This window comes from Cupressus sempervirens, chromosome 5 (genome assembly GCF_028749045.1).
Source record: "Cupressus sempervirens isolate cs-2001-9-10 chromosome 5, ASM2874904v1, whole genome shotgun sequence".
Classification (NCBI taxonomy): domain Eukaryota; kingdom Viridiplantae; phylum Streptophyta; class Pinopsida; order Cupressales; family Cupressaceae; genus Cupressus; species Cupressus sempervirens.
This window is the reverse complement of record NC_143122.1, coordinates 347557582-347575608: the sequence shown is the minus strand read 5'-3', so window position 1 is coordinate 347575608 and position 18027 is coordinate 347557582. Positions and strand designations below refer to the sequence as shown.

Here is an 18027-nt window from a genome sequence, read left to right as displayed (position 1 = left end):
AGAGCATTTCGGCCATGCATACATTCAATAAATTGAACTCCATTTTTATTAGTATTTCTTTTTTGATAATATGTGTAGTTACCATTTTGACATCTATAGTGAACTTTGGAAAATTATATTTTTCTTTTGTGCATCTAATTAGATAGTAATCCACACCTTCTATATTTTCAATATTGGCAAGAACAACCATAACATTACCTATATGAAAAAATGAATAGAGGGCATATAAATAAAAAATACTTGTGTGTTAATTAGGATTTATCTTAGGAAGAAGTAAAAATTTATAGATAAAAAAGTTTTTATAGGTTCCATAAGGCTATCTAGACATGGTGCATCTAACACCAATATGAATGTTTCACATTTACCTTAATAAATTAACTTGATCAACTTCTATCTTTAAACATAACTCATACATATTCTATTGAAATACATATAATTCCCAACAACCTAAAAAATTAAATTATAACTTCTGTAAAATACCCACTATAGTTTTTGTATATTTCTGTGATAGCATCATAAGGTTTTTATCTATTTTATCACATATAATTTCAAATGACTGATTTCTCTTATTTTTTTTGTTTTTTCTCGAAGTTATTTAAGTGATAATATTTTTTTATTATAATTAAAATTGATAATTTATATTATTTTGGTAATTGATTATGTGTTCTTCATGATATTGTGATTTTATTACTCTTAAAGTTATTTTTATTGTTAATAATATTGTGTAGGATAATATATATTAACAATGAGAAATTAAAAAATGGGAAAAATTAAGTAATGGGAGATGGAAAAATAAAAAATAAGAAAGCGTATCAGGAGAGTACCTTAAGGAATGTAATCTAATACAACTAATTTGCCTAATAGAAATGATGAACATGAAATAATTCCAAATGATGTGATGAATTCACCTAATGAAAATGGTTAGTAAGCATCAATTCAAATGCACATGACAAACATACCCAATGCACCTAATGAACTTGATAAGCATATATTAATACAAATTTATGTAGTGAAGGAACATAAACTAACTAATAAAAATGAAGAAAATACCCAATTTCAATTTTATGAGTTTATGAACCTAATAAAAAGAGAGCATAAACCAATCTTAACACCTCCTTGAATTATTTATTGAAAACAAAAGGTTTCTAATTTACATTCATTAAAATATTTTGAAGCCAATGTATAATAATTTCTAAAACCTAAAAAAAACTAAAAAATATAAATTTGTTGTTGAAATGGTAAAAAATATTCTATTTAGAGGGAATGGAAATTTTGGGTTTAAAAGGTTTAGAAAACAAGTGAAAGAGCCATTGTGACAAATCCATTTTTATGCATAAAAGGTGACAAAGGAGCATCCACTATATAATATTAATATTGCAGAAAACAAGAATATTGTATGAATTATTGATAAGGGTTATTTCATAACAAAGTTAACATTTTAGGCAATTTACTATTTTTATTAAGTTATCTATTTGAGATTACAATGTTTTGATTAATTGCCTCAAGGCTAAATTCAGCTATATCATTTTATGAATAAGATTTCATTGCAAGAACACATCTAATTTTTGAAGATATTAAAATATATAGTTTTGGTAGTTTGGTTCAAAACTATTGAAATCAAATTTGAAAGCTTTAGGGGCCTTGAAAGGAGGTCAAACCTAAGCTATCTTGCACTTTGAAAATTATGTATTGTAGAGAAATTTGTATAATTTCAAAATTTTGGTTTAAATAGGCAATCAAGTCAACCCATGAGGAGTTATGGTCTTTAGAAGTTGTGCTTTGTAGGATAGAGAAAAGAAATCCTTCAAAGACTCATTTGAGTTCCATATGATTTTTTGGTGTATTTGAATGTAATAAAGGATGAAAAAATGTTTTAGGGATGTTGGATCTTAAAGTTTTGGGTTAGAATTTATATAAGCTTCTTTGGAATTTAAATCTTCCCTATATAAAGGTTACCTTAAGGTTATTTAGAGAAATTATGAGGATGTATATGGTGTTTCTAGCTTGTAGAATACAACATTGAAAATGCCCATGTTATTGTCTGTGTTATTTTTTTAAAATTATTGCAGTTTCATTTCATTAGAGATAACAGAGAGCAAGTTTATCATTCTTGTAATCATTTGGTTCTTGCAACTTGTTTTTTATTTATGTACTCTATTGTGTGTATTTTTCTTGATAAGGGGAGTACCAATCACCAAGCTATACTAAAGTACAACTTCTTTAATTTGTAGACAAATTGTGAAATATCTAATAGCTTTAACTATGACTATGGTACTGGGTTTGAGTGATAATTTTAAAAATATTACTAAATGAATAAATCATGATGAAGAATTTGTTGTTGTCAAGAAAGAGGATTTTAGAGTCATGATATAGTCAAAGTTTTGAAAGAGGAGTTACATAAGGGAATTACTATTGCAATCAGAGACAAAACTGAGAGTAAATTTGAAGATGAAGCATAATTTGAATAGGAAGTATTACAAGTGGCTAGAGATCATGAGGAGGATAGTAATTTGAGCATTTATTCTATGATTGGAAAGAGACTGAGAATTGAAGTCCACATATTTTCAAGAAATCCCAACCTTGAGGAATTGGTCAAGTAGTTCAAAGATTTGGAATATTATCTTAAGCATGAAGATGCAAAAGATCCTAAGAGAGTAAATTTTGCAAAAGAAAAAATGAAAGGTTATGAAAAAATCTAGTGGAAGGAGATTTAGTTAGATAGAGGTAGACAAGAAAATGAGTAAATCGAATGATGGGACTAGATGATTAATAAATTAAAGAGATAGTTCATTCTCATTGACAAAGAGATTGAGTTGCTCAAGAAAACACAATGGTTGAAGAAAGAAAGAAGATATGTCCAAGAATAAACAAAAGATCTATATTTATTCCTCATCAAAATAGGCCACATAGAGGAAAATAAAGAAAAATCTTTCCATTTTCTAATGTGTTAAGGCTAAGTAGCTAGTAGGAGCTAATTCTAGCTAGAATGAATAGTACTAAAGAGCTATATTAGTTTTCTTTAAGGGTAGAAGAGAAGCTAAAAAGGAGATTTGAAGAAAAGTAAAAAGGGAAAATTCAAAAAAAAATCTTGATATGTTGATAATAGGCAAGTATTTGTTATGATGAAATAGTGCATAATGAGAAAGATGATTACAATATGTTTTTGGCAATGAAGGAATATGCTCTTGTTTATATACTATTTAGTGCTTTGAAAGTAAAAATAAAAGGTACAAAATCTAGGAACTATGCTTCATATGTAAGAAGGAACATAGATGAGTAACTCATTGAAAGTAGATGCTCCAATAATATAAATGGTTATAAAATGAAGTTTGTAGAACTTGAAAAGTATGATGAAGGAGATGTTGCATTTAAGGGTGATCAAGAAAGTGGAAAAGTTGGAATTGACTCCATTATTTTTTATTAGAGTTATAACTCTAACAATGTTTACTATTTGAAAGGCTTGAATCATAATTCCTTGATTGGTGGACACGTGTTAGAATGGATTTAATCTTTTAGGTAAGATTGTGACTAAAGAAATATATAATGAAAATTTTTATGTGAAAGAAGAACAAAGAAAAAATTTATCCACAATAATATTGTAAGAATGTGATGTTTGATGTCTCAGATCAATGAGAGTTGGTTGGCACCAATGAATGTGTGACATTGACTTTGACAATATGAGAAATATCAATTTGTTGCATGTTGTGAGAGATTTTTCAAATCACACAAGACTTGGTAATAGTGTTTATTTTATATATATGGAGGGTGCCTACTCCCTTGCTTTGAAATTCTCTATGGGCAAAGATGATGCTTCTTGGACTATATTCATTGTATGAAAATAAATCAATTCATTTATCATTCTAACACACATGTTTTCCCATGGGCTCATAAACTTGGCCACAACTTTGATGCTTAAATATTAACCATACAACTATTTCTATTGTGTTGTCTATTTTGCATAGTTGTATTATTTTTGTCTTCCAAATTCCTTCAAAATTTGTCATTCCATCTTATCTTAATATAAAACAATTCGTTCTATTCATAATTTTGAATTATTTATTTGGACCATTTATTAATGTCTTCTAACATGAATAATATACTTTACGTTCACAACAATGAAATCATTAATATTATTTAATATTTTTACAAATTGAATTGATTTTTATCTTGTAATAGTTTACAAATGCCATTCTATTTCTATTTCTTTTCTTTAACATTACTTGTTAAATATGAATTTTAAAGAGCTTGAACATATCTATAAGTTCAACATTACACGTCTAAATATTATTAAACATTATCTTTGATTGATTTGAATGAATTTTTGTCAAAATATGGGGGTGCCTTCAAAAAAGATGTTTATAGTAATATTCAGTATAATACATTTCTGCACTGAATTCATAATATCTACAGTGAAATGCACATTTCACGGCCACGTAGATCTGGAGTCTACTCTAAATTTCATAAGAACTTCAAATTTGTGAATGCAGTGTAAACAACAAATACTTAATGTGGCTTCTTTAAATTTCATAGTGAAGCAATGTTATATATGTGAAAGGGTGCACTGAGTTCTCTCTTGTCAAAAATATTGAAATGATTGTATCAGGCGTGTCGATGAGTACAGCTATACGGATGTCGAATACAAAATCCAAATTTGAGATGAGACAATGAGAGACTATATGGAGCATTTTATATTGCACGTGAGTAGTTTTGTCAAGTATCAATCTTTCCATTTCATTACTTGTTTTTGCCATGAGGGTACTTGATGATTAGGTCAGAAAAGGAAAATTATAGTGGATTAGACGATGCTTTCCAACTGGAATGATACCATTCTAAATCATATCAGTGTCTCCTTCTTTGTATGATATATGCAAAAATATGATATAGGGATTCATGGGCCAAACATTTTTCATTGTGGACACAAACCGGTTGTAGAATAGTATTATGCATTTTGGCTTATCAGGACAAAAGCAATAGCCCACTAGGGCATTCCTTGTCAAATCTTGGCGTTTTAATTGCCGTCAAATCCAAGGGAAGATTTTAAATACTGATTGATTAAATATACTAGTCAATTAAAGCAGACCATATTTATTAATTCTTAAAATAGTTGAGGAAAAGGGATAATATTCGTTGTGGAAATTAGTGGAGTACTATATTATACGTTGTGAAGACCAGCGGTGTATATAAATACAACCGTAATGGATTTTGATTGTTTTTATTTAAGCAGTTTCTAGTGAGGATGGGTTGTGGGCATCAACTCAATTATTTGGAGTTAGTTAGAAAAGGAAGAGAGAAAATATTATATGCGTTTTTTTAACTTTTCAATTGTTTAGTATTCAAAAAGATATTTGAATTTTTTTATTGTGAATTTACTTGTTGTCTAATACACCTTATCATTGAGGCCCAAGAGAAAGCTATTGATAGAAACCTCCACTTACAAAGAACAATTTTCAGATCATGCCAACTACTGTCACAATTTATTGCTTATTGTAAACTACTGTCAGAATTTATTGCTTATTGTAATTTTTACAAATATAACTTAATTTTATATAAATAGTTATTACATAAGTCAATTTAAAAAAAATAAAAATATTTTAATTGATTTAAATTGGATGGTACATAACAATTTTGTTTTTTTTAAATATAAGCATATAATTGTCAAAGTGAGTAAAATTTGAATGAATCAATGAGATAATAACATAATAATGATTTATAATGCTGAGTTTCTGGAATAGATTGTGTAGAGATTTTTCATCAACATTTCGAATCACACTACGTGATCCATCATTAGGAAGAGAGAGCAAGAGGTGTCAAATTATGTAAGATGCAGATTTGGCACAGGGTCACAATTTAAGGAGACTTGGAAGAGAGGGACTGCAAACGCCCCAACGCAAGTCAAAAGAAGTAAAATAAAATAAAATAAAGACAAAAAAACAAGCACGGGGGAGAGACAAAACCACCCAAGACACAAAGTGAAAGCACCAAGAGAGATAACAAAGAAAATAAATAGGACAAGATAATAAACTCCAAAAGGAAACAAAAGGTAAGAGGTAGAATAAGTTAAAATATAAAAATATAGTAGAAGAATATATTACCTATAAGAGAACAAAACAGAAACCAATACATAGCGTCAACAAGCGAATAAGCCACAAAAATGCAATAATATATACACTATAATACTACCCATTAATAATAAAATAATAACATTTTATGTAGAAGTAAAAATAAATAAATAAATACATAAATCAAAAAATAAGACTAAAAAATAATAAAAAGAAAAAATAAAAGAAAAAATTAAACATAGAAAACACAAACACATATCTATATATATGTTTATGTAGGTATCCATGTGGATAATATAAACTAGCATCCAAATACCAATAAACTCCCATCCTAAATCAAAAATTGAATATATATATATATACTTGCTAATAAGCGAGCAATATATATAACAATTGAAAATAAGAAAAACAATACATACATATGCCACAATGTAACATATATATATATATATATATATATATATATATATATATATATATATATATATATATATATATAGCGAGCAATATATATAACAATTAAAAACAAGCAAAACAATACATACATATGCCACAATGTAACATATATATATATAATGTGCACCTATCACAACTGGAAGAAAACATATGCAAAAAAAAAAAACAAATAGTAAACAACCCCCATACACAACCCACGCATGGAAATAGATACATAAGACACCAAAAAGAAAGAGAATGCAAAACAAATATATAAATGAAATATACTAGCATATATGTACCAAGGGAAAGTCGTATATAAGTACGAGTAAATTTTGAAAAGTGAATATAAGGATAGAAACACAAGGTAAGGAAGAACTCCAACAAAAGAACGAAGGACGAACGAGCCACACAAAAGGTGAAAAGGCAAGGAGGAGGGCACAACTAACTCAACAAAGAAGACCCAAACTCCGAAGGAGGAGAGGAGCAGCCACAAAGACCTAAGGAGGACAAGAGAAAATAGGGGGGGGGGGGGGGGGGCGGAAGGGGAATCAAACCCCACACGAAGAGACGAAAACAAAAATGATAGGAAATGATGAGGAGGAGAGAGGAAGAATCACCAAAGACACAAAGGAAGAAATGGCCAACTTGGGGGAAAGGTGCAAGGCACCAAAGGAGAGGAGAGGGGGAGAGAGGACAAGAACCGAGGAGAGGGGGAGAAACCAAGCATGAAGGATAGAGAGAGAAAAAGTGATTAACCAACACAACGAGGGTGATTCTCCACAGAAGTCAACAAAGGATGCCACGAGGGGTTGAGAAGCCATCTATCATCGTAATTAAGGTTGATGGGGTGGTTAATAATTTCAACGGCTTCTTTAAGCTTCCTCTTAAAATAGTTGTCCTCGTGGGAAATGATTTGCGTGTCCTCCAAACATATGTGATGTTTGGTCAAGAAAGAATGTTCAGCTAGTGCTGATTTGTAAACCCTATCGTGTCTAATGTCTGCCACATGCTCCTTGATACGGGTGTGGAAGGAGCGGCCTGTTTCACCAATATAGGGTGTGCCACAAGAGAAAACAACTTTGTAAACCCCTCACATTATGTGAACCTATCACCCCTTCTCCTCTGTTGTCTGGGGGAGCTCTATACGATGGGAGTAATGGCCTCCCTTTCATTCCCTCCCGCACCCATGCTTCTCCTTTGGGCCCCACTTCCCCGCGAAGTAGGATTACAAAGGAGAGGACCGGGGATGCTCTTCCCACCTCGCCTTCTCCCTCTTTGGGATCTTCACCGCTTGTTCTTCTATCCTCTCTTGAGCCTTGTCCCCCCCTCCCGTCTTCTTGACTCTTCGATTTCTTCAAATTTTGTGTCCAACTAGGAGAGCAAATTAGTTGTCAATTTATCTGACGCCACTCTTGACCCCCACTCTTTCAACTTTTTGAAGCGGGGCCTCAATTTTGTTATGGCACCTCGTAGCATACCTCGGGTTGATTTCCTCATTGAGATTGAGAATGCCATCTGCTCTCTCCCCAATGATGTTGCTGAAATTATCAGACAGGATTGTGCAGTTGCCCTCAGGCGCCCCAAACCACCGAGGGGCAACATCCCCAAGGTTGAGCTTCTTGCTTTCAAAAGCTTGTTGCATCATAACGACCTAGCAATCATCAAAGCTGACAAGGGAAATGCTACGGTCATTATGAAAAAACAAGACTACATCTCCAAGATGCTAGACCTCCTCTCCAACTCAACTAGCTATAAAACCTTATCTCGTAACCCTTGTGGTAAAATCTTAAAAAAAGTCAAAGTGTGTGTCTTGGCCTCATCTTTTCATGATGACATCAAGAAAAAGTTGGTTCCCTCCAAGGAAGTTACTCCGCGTATCTATGGGGTCCCAAAAATCCACAAGGGGGGCATCCCGCTTAGACCTATAGTTGACACTATAGGTTCCCCCATGTATCCCCTGGCTGCTCATTTGGCCAAGTTAATCTCTCCTCTGATTGGAAATTCTAATTCCTTTGTTAAAGACTCCTCTCACTTTGTGCAATTTGTCAAGGATACTCGACTTGATGTCAATGATGTCCTGGTAAACTTTGACGTGGTCTCTCTCTTCACAAAGGTCCCTATCCTCGATTCCACTAAAATCGTGAAGCGGAAGACCAATGCGGAGATTGCCAGTCTGGTCGAGCTTTGTCTTAGGTCAACCTTTTTCTCCTTTCAAGGGGTCATCTATGAGCAAGTTGATGGTGTGGCCATGGGCTCCCCTCTCTCCCATGTCATCGCCAACCTATATATGGAGCATTTTGAAGAGGTGGCCCTTTTTTTTGTTTCCTCTTCAACCTAAATGATGGAAAAGATATATAGATGATACTAACGTTTGTTGGTCTCATGGGCTGGACAAGCTAGAAGAGTTCCACCAGCACATCAATAGTTTGACTCTCTGTATTTCTTTCACCAAAGAGCTAGAGTCTAGCAACTAATTGCCTTTCCTTGATGTTTTTCTCATCAAAAAATTGGATGGCTCCCTCAATTGTCGTGTGTTTAGAAAGGCCACCCATACCGACCTGTACATTCATCCTTCCTCCCACCACCATCCTAACCATAAAACTGGCACTCTCAAGACCCTGGCTCTAAGAGCCTATAGGATTTGTGATGATGATCATCTAAACCTTGACCTCAACCACCTCCACCAGGTCTTTCGGCTGAATGGTTATTCTCCCAGAAAAATTTCTATGGCCCTAAAACAAGCTAGGTCCCTCCACCTTGCCTCCTCGCCCCCTTCTCTTCCCCCCCCTCGTGCTCTGCACGCCTCCCTCCCTTTCGCGGAAGGAATTTCCCATAAAATTGCCAAGATCCTATCCAAAAATGGTTTGCGTGTTGCTTTCAAGCCCCTCTTCAAGCTCAAGAATCGTGTCCCACCAATCAAAGACCCCATTGATTCGTATGCCAACTGAGGGGTTTACAAAGTGGTTTCTCTTGTGGCACACCCTATATTGGTGAAACAGGCCACTCCTTCCACACTTGTATCAAGGAGCATGTGGTAGACATTAGACACGATAGGGTTTACAAATTGGCACTAGCTGAACATTCTTTTTTGACCAAACATCACATATGTTTGGAGGACACACAAATCATTTCCCACGAGGACAACTATTTTAAGAGGAAGCTTAAAGAAGCCGTTGAAATTATTAACCACCCCATCAACCTCAATCATGATGATCGATGGCTTCTCAACCCCTCGTGGCATCCTTTGTTGACTTATGCGGAGAATCACCCTTGTTGTGTTGGTTAATCTCTTTTTATCTCTCCGTCCTTCATGCTTGGTTGCTCCCCCTCTCCTTGGTTCTTGTCCTCTCTCCCCCTCTCCTCTGCTCTAGTGCCTTGCACCCTTCCCCCAGGTTGGCCACTTCTTCCTTTGTGTCTTTGGTGATTCTTCCTCTCTCCTCCTCATCATTTCCTGTCATTTTTGTTTTCGTCTCTTCATGTGGGGTTTGATTCCCCTCCCCCCCCTATTTTCTCTTGTCCTCCTTAGGTCTTTGTGGCTGCTCCTCTCCTCCTTCAGAGTTTGGGTCTTCTTTATTGAGTTAGTTGTGCCCTCCTCCTTGCCTTTTCACCTTTTGTGTGGCTCATTCGTCCTTCATTCTTCTGTTGGAGTTCTTCCTTACCTTGTGTTTCTATCCTTATATTCACTTTTCAAAATTTACTCATACTTATATATGACTTTACCTTGGTACATATATGCTAGTATATTTCATTTATATATTTGTTTTGCATTCTCTTGCTTTTTGGTGTCTTATGTATCTATTTCCATGCGTGGGTTGTGTATGGGGGTTGTTTACTATTTATTTATTTATTTTTAATTTTTTTGCGTATATTTTCTTCTAGTTGTGATAGGTGCACATTATATATATATATATATATATATATATATATATATATATATATATATATATATATATATATGTGTGTGTGTGTTACATTGTGACATATGTATGTATTATTTTGCGTGTTTTTAATTCTTATATATATTACTTGCTTATTAGCAAGTATATATATATATATATATATATATATATATATATATATATTTATTTATTTATTTATTCAATTTTTTATTTAGGATGGGAGTTTATTGGTATTGGTATGGGAGTTTATATTATCCACATGCATACCTACATAAACATATATATAGATATGTGTTTGTGTTTTTTATGTTTTATTTTTTCTTTTATTTTATCTTTTTATTATTTTTTAGTCTTATTTTTTGATTTATGTATTTATTTATTTATTTTTACTTCTACATAAAATGTTATTATTTTATTATTAATGGGTAGTATTATAGTGTATATATTATTTCATTTTTGTGGCTTATTCGCTTGTTGACGCTATGTATTGGTTTCTGTTTTGTTCTCTTATAGGTAATATATTCTTCTACTATATTTTTATATTTTTACTTATTCTACCTCTTACCTTTTGTTTCCTTTTGGAGTTTATTATCTTGTCCTATTTATTTTCTTTGTTATCTCTCTTGGTTCTTTCACTTTGTGTCTTGGGTGGTTTTGTCTCTCCCCCGCGCTTGTTTTTTTGTCTTTATTTTATTTTATTTTACTTCTTTTGACTTGCGTTGGGGCGTGTACAGTCCCTCTCTTCCAGGTCTCGTTAAATTGTGACTCTGTGCTAAATCTGCATCGTACATAATTTGACACCTCTTGCTCTCTCTTCCTGATGATGGATCACGCAGTGTGATTTGAAACGTTGATGAAAAATCTCTACACAATCTATTCCAAAAATTCAGCATTATAAATCATGGATTGTGGAAATCTAATTGCATTAATAATAATGATTTATTAATTTAACAAGTATAAGGCTTAAAATGTGACAAAGTTATTACAGTGCATTACAAATGTTTAGCTGTAAGATTTTTTTTGTAGAAGCGTTAAAAGATAATGATGACTACATTTATATAAAATGATTTGGAGACAATTTCATTTATACATGTCCTAATTAGACAACTATAAAGTTGTGTTTCCTTTTCAATAAGTAATAGATAATATTAAATGGAGTAATTTTCATAACAAAATAAATTTGAATATGTAATTAAGATTATCAAATATAACTGGACAACTTCAATTAGTCTTAAGATCCTAATAATAATAATAATAAATATAATTAACTTTAATAACAAGATTTTTTTAATGGGATGCGAAACTAGGATGTTGTCAGTGAGATCCCACTGTCCACCCAACTTCTCGTGGATAATGAAAGGAAACATATCAACATAGTATGAATGGCTATAATAGGTGAAAAATCTTCATTGTGCCATGAGGGTTGGACTCATTATGGGCTAAAGTTCGTACTAGAATGATAGTAAGGAAAGCAAGGGTTTTGATATTATTATCCTTTATGACATGTCCAATGGAAACATTTATAAAAAAGGCTAAAAGGAGATACGTGGGGATCTTGATAAGAGGGAAGTTGGGAAAACACTAAAATAGAACAATTGCAACTTTCTAGTGCATCATAAAATGGGATGGTGGTACATCTGGCATCCCTCAAAAATGGTGGGTAAGCTTCTCTTCGTATGTATAAAGATAGGGTCACGTTTGGAAATGTGACATTTTGTGATCATAATATGGTGATAGATTATGACAATAAGGCCATCCATAGTGATAAATTCTCTAGAATCTCCCTTATTCAAGCGCCAACTTGCAAGAGGGGTATGTTGGTGGAAACTGACTATTTCGTGATTGAGCTTGGGGAAGAAGCCATGAGTGCCAACTCTAACCACATTGAGTCAAATAAGATTGACAAATACATGAATGATAGTGAAGCATCATGGGTTTATGTAAGAGAAGGAGGCCTTTTTCCCTTCATGAGTGTATTGAAGGGTTTGACAAGCATGTGTCCATGCAATTTGTGGGCTCCTAGGCTAAAGAAAGGTGGAATTTAATGGGATTTATTTTGAAATCATGAAGGAAATCATTATGAATATGGGTGGCCTATCTCTCTAACATGAGAGCTAGGACAAGCAACCCAGAGTTTTGGATGAGGTAAGCTTGCATAAATTCTTTTGCTTTGAGGAGGAGCCTATGTGCATTCTTGGTGGCATTTCAAGAGAGGATCTTCTCGAGCCTTAAGATATCATTTTCTATACTATCATGCGATACATCATGCTAGAGGATTATTTCCAAGTTTTTTATGATTACCAATTTCCAATTTTAAACCATTTCAAAAACCATAATTTATTGCATCTCATTCTGCATTCTATGGAAGATAATGTTTTTAATGTCTAGAAGAAGAGGGAAGAAGGGAGACCTTTTAATATCCCTTTTAAGGCCTTCATGTTCAAACTCTACAAATTCAACCAAGCTCTCAACCCACCCCTTATTATGAAGTCCCTTTCCATTTCTACCCCTCTTGACTCAGATACTAATACTGGTAGAAGCAATATAGTTACTAGAAGATTAAGCAAAAGGCACAAAAGGAAAAATTTACAACTCCACCCAAAGAGGATGTGAGTTCTCAATCCACGCAGACAAAGACCAAACCTACTAGGAAGAGAAAAATGAAAATGATGCACCCTAACTCTGAGAGTAAAGATAACCCTAGTCCATCCCCTACTTCTGATATCCTTGAAGGTAACCATTCCTTGGACAAGTTTTTGGGTGGTGTTATCACTTCCCCTATAAGGAATTTTGAGAGGGGTAGGGGGAACACAAAAGGATCCCACATGAGAAAGATAAAAGTAAAAATATGATGGATAGGCTGGAGAAATCCCTGCATGAACTTGTGGATAACAAGGAGACCCTATACATGAAATTTGAGACACTTGTCGAGTACACCACTAAGATGATGCAATTGGCAGCCTCACCTTTGTATCTTCTATAAGTAATAATCAGGAGAACGATGTAGGAAAATAAAGTGAAGTCACTCACTTTCTCTACAAGTTCCTAGCGGAAAGCTAGTGTAAGAACCTACTAGAAAAACTGGTGAAGGAGGAGGAAGGTAGGGCTATTAAGAATGACCCTAGAGATAAAGATGGGAGCTAGGTCTTGTGCTTTTATTTTAAAGTTTTTATATGTTTTGGTATTTTATAAACTCTCTTCCTAGTAGGGCTAATATGTATAGTTTGAAACACTGATGAAAGTATAGCAACACCCATAGTGTGAGTTGCTACTATATTTTTTGGTTTAGTCAATTAAATACTATGCTTAATTTGGTTTAGTCAGTTAGATACTATGCTTAATGGGGGCCAACCCCCTTTTTTTAGACTAGTTCTTTATACATCAGAAAAATGATTTTTTATTTTAGAATGCATACTAATAAAAAGATAAATAAAATGATATTCATAAATAACAAGGGCTCTGCAAGAGCTAGAGTCCATGCCTTTTGACAAAAAAATAGATTGATTGTTTTAGTGATTGATTTGTCAAATTTTGTATCAATCACACACACACACACACACACACACACACATCCGTAAGTATGTAATTAGAACACAGTGCACAAATATATAGTGTGGATAAGATCCAATGCATTTCTTGCAAACAATTTTATGGCATCAAAATTAATATTAGTTATTGTAAATAAATTTATTTTAAGATAGACAATAATAAAATAATTCTATATACTTATTTCAATATATATTCGTAGTTGATCTTTTAGAGAAAAGATATTTGAATACATCAATTTGTCCCTCAAAATATCACATGTAACAGTCAGTCTAAAAATTTGAAGGCAAAAAAAAATTAATCAGATGGCAGAAAGAAATTATGAAATTTACTACAAGATGGGCCAACATTCTAATATTCACTGTGAAAACAAAGTCCTATCTTTAAAAAATATTTCCTTTAAAAGGAGATGTCAAAGAATATGTACCTAGTGAAGGAGGAGAATAGATACATGGCCAAGGAGGAGCTTCACATTGAGGTAGCACAAAAAGTTAGTAACTACAAATATAAAAAATGCCTAGAACATAGAAAATTATAGAAAGAAGAAGAATGAAGATGTGTGGAGTCTTCCATACAATGACAAAAACTATGTACTATTAATTTCATAATGAGAGTAGACATCCTCTTCTAAAGTATAATGTTGAACACCATTTTTATTCAAGGAGTACATAACATACCACTCTAACTTGAGGTTTTCATTACTTGAAGAATATGAACTCTATATAACTCTATTTTGATGTGTTCTTGAGAATGGAATCCCTACAATAAGTACAAACCCTTTATAAAAATATATAAGGCTATTGCAATACAATACAAATCTGATGTTGATGTGGTATGAACAAAAAAAAGTCAAATAATATTTAAAAGACAAGAAAGCCATTAGGCATAATGAGCCATAGAATATAATGGAGAAAATAAAGAAAGATAGCTACACTAGTTTTACTTATCTCCAACCCAACTCAAAAAAACATCAAAGCTTTGTGAGTACTCCAGAAAGCAAGTATGAAATATAAAACAAGTGCCATATAATGGCTTAGTACTTGCCTTACTTTTAATAGTTTTTAGTATAAATCGAATGTTAAAATAATAAATTTATCATAGTATATAAAATATTTTAATCAACACAAATCTTATATAGTTAAATTCTATTAATATATCTCATATATACTATTATAAACAAATTATAATATGAAAATAAAAATATTTTAATAATAATAATATATAATACTATTTCTTAAAATATTATATAATATAAGTATAGATAATATTTTTAAAAATATTTTAGTTGAATGAAAAAAAATAATTCTTAAAAATAGAATATTGAAAGTATAAACATCTAAACTAACTTACTCATGCATATAAGACTCAAAACGATTCACCCAATCAAATTATCAAAAAATATTTAATAGAAATTATGTAGTTAAAAAACTTGCATCTAACTATGCATTTTATAATTAAATTTGAAAATGATAAATTTAAACTTGTAAAAACAATAAATTTTAATTCCATTTAGGCATGAAATGCAATGCACAATAAAATGCATATATAGGAGAAGTTTAATGAATATAATGCAATCATTAAGGCCAAATTAAATGTCGGTCTTTTATTTAAGCCACTTTCCTTTCACATAACAATAAAAGAATTTGAGTGGATTTTTAAAAATGTTTAAACCACTAGCAAAAATAGTAATAACCAATACAAAAATAGCATTTAAGTGTGAAAAATATGTAGTTTAATAATAATATTGACATACATTTACTATTTGATAATGTTTTTAAGATTTTGAAAAAAATAATAATAATATAAACAGGACAAAAACTATAGTTCCCTGCCTTATAGCAGGAACTAATAAAACATGTTCTCACTAATTAGACAATATGACATGTTAAAAGTATACCCAATTTCTGAATCTTATCTCTAAGACTTATTAAATGTCTCATCTCATATAATCAGTCGAGTCACCATTCCAACTTTAAACAAGCACTCATTTAAAATAATTCTTATGTCGAATCTAAATCGTAATTGAAAATATAAAGCAGGATTGGACTTCTTTACCTGTCTGGTTTTTTAATAAGATTTATAACAGGCATTTTGCAAAAGGTGTTTTGTTCCTCCACGTAAGTGCGCAACCCTTTCAAATCTTCCTATATGCTCTCTTGTAGACAGTGTCAACAGTTTTCTTTCATTATAGAACCGGAAAATGATAGCGTTACGTGGAATCTGAGGTCATGTTCAGTGCTAACTATTTCCTTTCCATTATCAAAGCCTACAGTAGCCGAATACGACTTTAAAGTATGGAATGGTGACGGAGTCCACAAGCATGAGCATCTCATTCATTCACGGACTCAAACTACAAGCCCTATAAATACAAAGCAGAAGTAACTCATTGACACAATAAAGGTGCTCACTAATTGCTTTACTCTTTCATCTTTCTGAGAAAGCAAGAGAATGATGATGAAGAGAGCCATAGCACTGGTGCTCATTGTTATGGTGGAGGTGGCAATGGCACATCATGGAGGATACAAATATCCTCCCACACCCAAAACTCCAAAGACACCATCTACTCCAAAGACCCCTTCTACTCCAAAACCCCCTTCTACTCCGAGTACTGGAAAGTGCTCACTTGATATTTTGAAGCTTGGAGCCTGCGTTGATCTACTGAGTGGGCTTGTTCATGTTGGTGTGGGAGATCCTGTTGTAAACCAGTGCTGCCCTCTCATTCAAGGAGTTGCAGGATTAGAGGCAGCACTATGTTTGTGTACAACCATTAGGGTTAAGCTTCTCAACCTCAATGTTGTTCTTCCATTAGCACTCAGTCTTGTTGCTTCTTGTGGATTGACTGTCCCACCTGGATTCAAATGCCCTACTTAGTAAGGTGCTTTGATTTGTGGTTGGTTGTGTGTTTTTCATTATTGCATTAGGAATTGTTGTTTAGATTGTTATGGTATGTTGGGTGAAACTCTCGTAGAGGGCAGTTACTATGGTGTAGCTTTGAACCTAATGTTCAAGGTTTAGAATGTCTGTATTGTGAGAATAAAGAGGTAATCCCCGAGTTTGTTTTGTAGTATATATTCATTTGTTATGCCTCTAGAAAGGATGGTTTAGAATGGATTGATGTATTGTTATGTTTAAATAAGTATGGGAGAGCGTCTGGACTCAATTATAAAGATGCCATCAAGATTTTAAATAAGAACCAGCAAAAGATGAGAGAGACAGTCTCACAAGAAAGAGACAAAGAAGATCAAGAGCTTTTCACCAGAACTAAAAATAAACAGAAACTGGAGCTTTCAATTAATGGGTTGTTGATGCAGTGATTTGATTTTGGATGAATATAATATGTAATATCAATTATAAGTAATTGTTATCGATAATTCAATCGTTACTTTGAGATTATATTTTTCTAATTCGTAATGTGATTGATTGATCATAAATTTAATTTGATTTGTTTATTTAGAATGATTTTTTTGTTTTCATTACAATTGATTATATTAATGTAGTTTTTTTTTCATTTAAAGTTGGTTGTAAGTAAATAAACGTACTGTAAGATAGATGTGGAGATATAATTAAGGATTAAGAGTAAGTGGACAAGTTAATTTTAAGATAAGATGATATATTTTTATATGGTTATAATGTTTTGATTAAAAAAGGAAGGAAGAGGGCCCTGAATTCAGATAATAGTAGAAAGTAAAGACCATCTCTACTCTGGGTCATTATAGCTAAATAGCAGAGAAGCAAACTCTGACCCCAACAGTCAGAGTCCCACCCAAAATTTATAAAATCACAAAATAATCAATGTTTACAATCTTTGTTAGCATTTTTTAAGTTTTAATTTTATTGTGGTCTAAATTTAGTTGTCACTATATGTGAAATAATTACAATTCTTGTCAAATGATGATATCTCTATTTTATAAAAAAATAGTTGTATAATTGTTAAAATGTTTTGTATTTTAATTAGATTATTCATACTAGAATTTAATATGTTTTCATATTTTCATATCTCTAACATGAATATTATACTAAAATTTGCCTTCAATAATTGTTAGTGTATACAAGATTGCTATAAAACAAATTAAGACTAGGTTTGA

The 18027-nt window shown here is 32.4% G+C and overlaps 1 protein-coding gene across 1 annotated transcript; it reads left to right on the top strand.

The window, feature by feature from the left end:
- The first annotated feature begins 16267 nt into the window (after positions 1 to 16267).
- LOC149556133 (36.4 kDa proline-rich protein-like) lies at positions 16268 to 17335 on the top strand. The gene has a single exon (XM_089830256.1). It carries the CDS (start codon positions 16391 to 16393, stop codon positions 16811 to 16813), a length of 423 nt encoding a protein of 140 aa, XP_089686382.1. The 5' UTR covers positions 16268 to 16390; the 3' UTR covers positions 16814 to 17335.
- The last annotated feature ends 692 nt before the right edge of the window (positions 17336 to 18027 follow it).

What these genes read in the sequence shown, in the direction of transcription:
- LOC149556133 (XM_089830256.1), top strand. Translation starts at nt 16,391, where the DNA reads ATGATGATGAAGAGAGCCATAGCACTGGTGCTCATTGTTATGGTGGAG.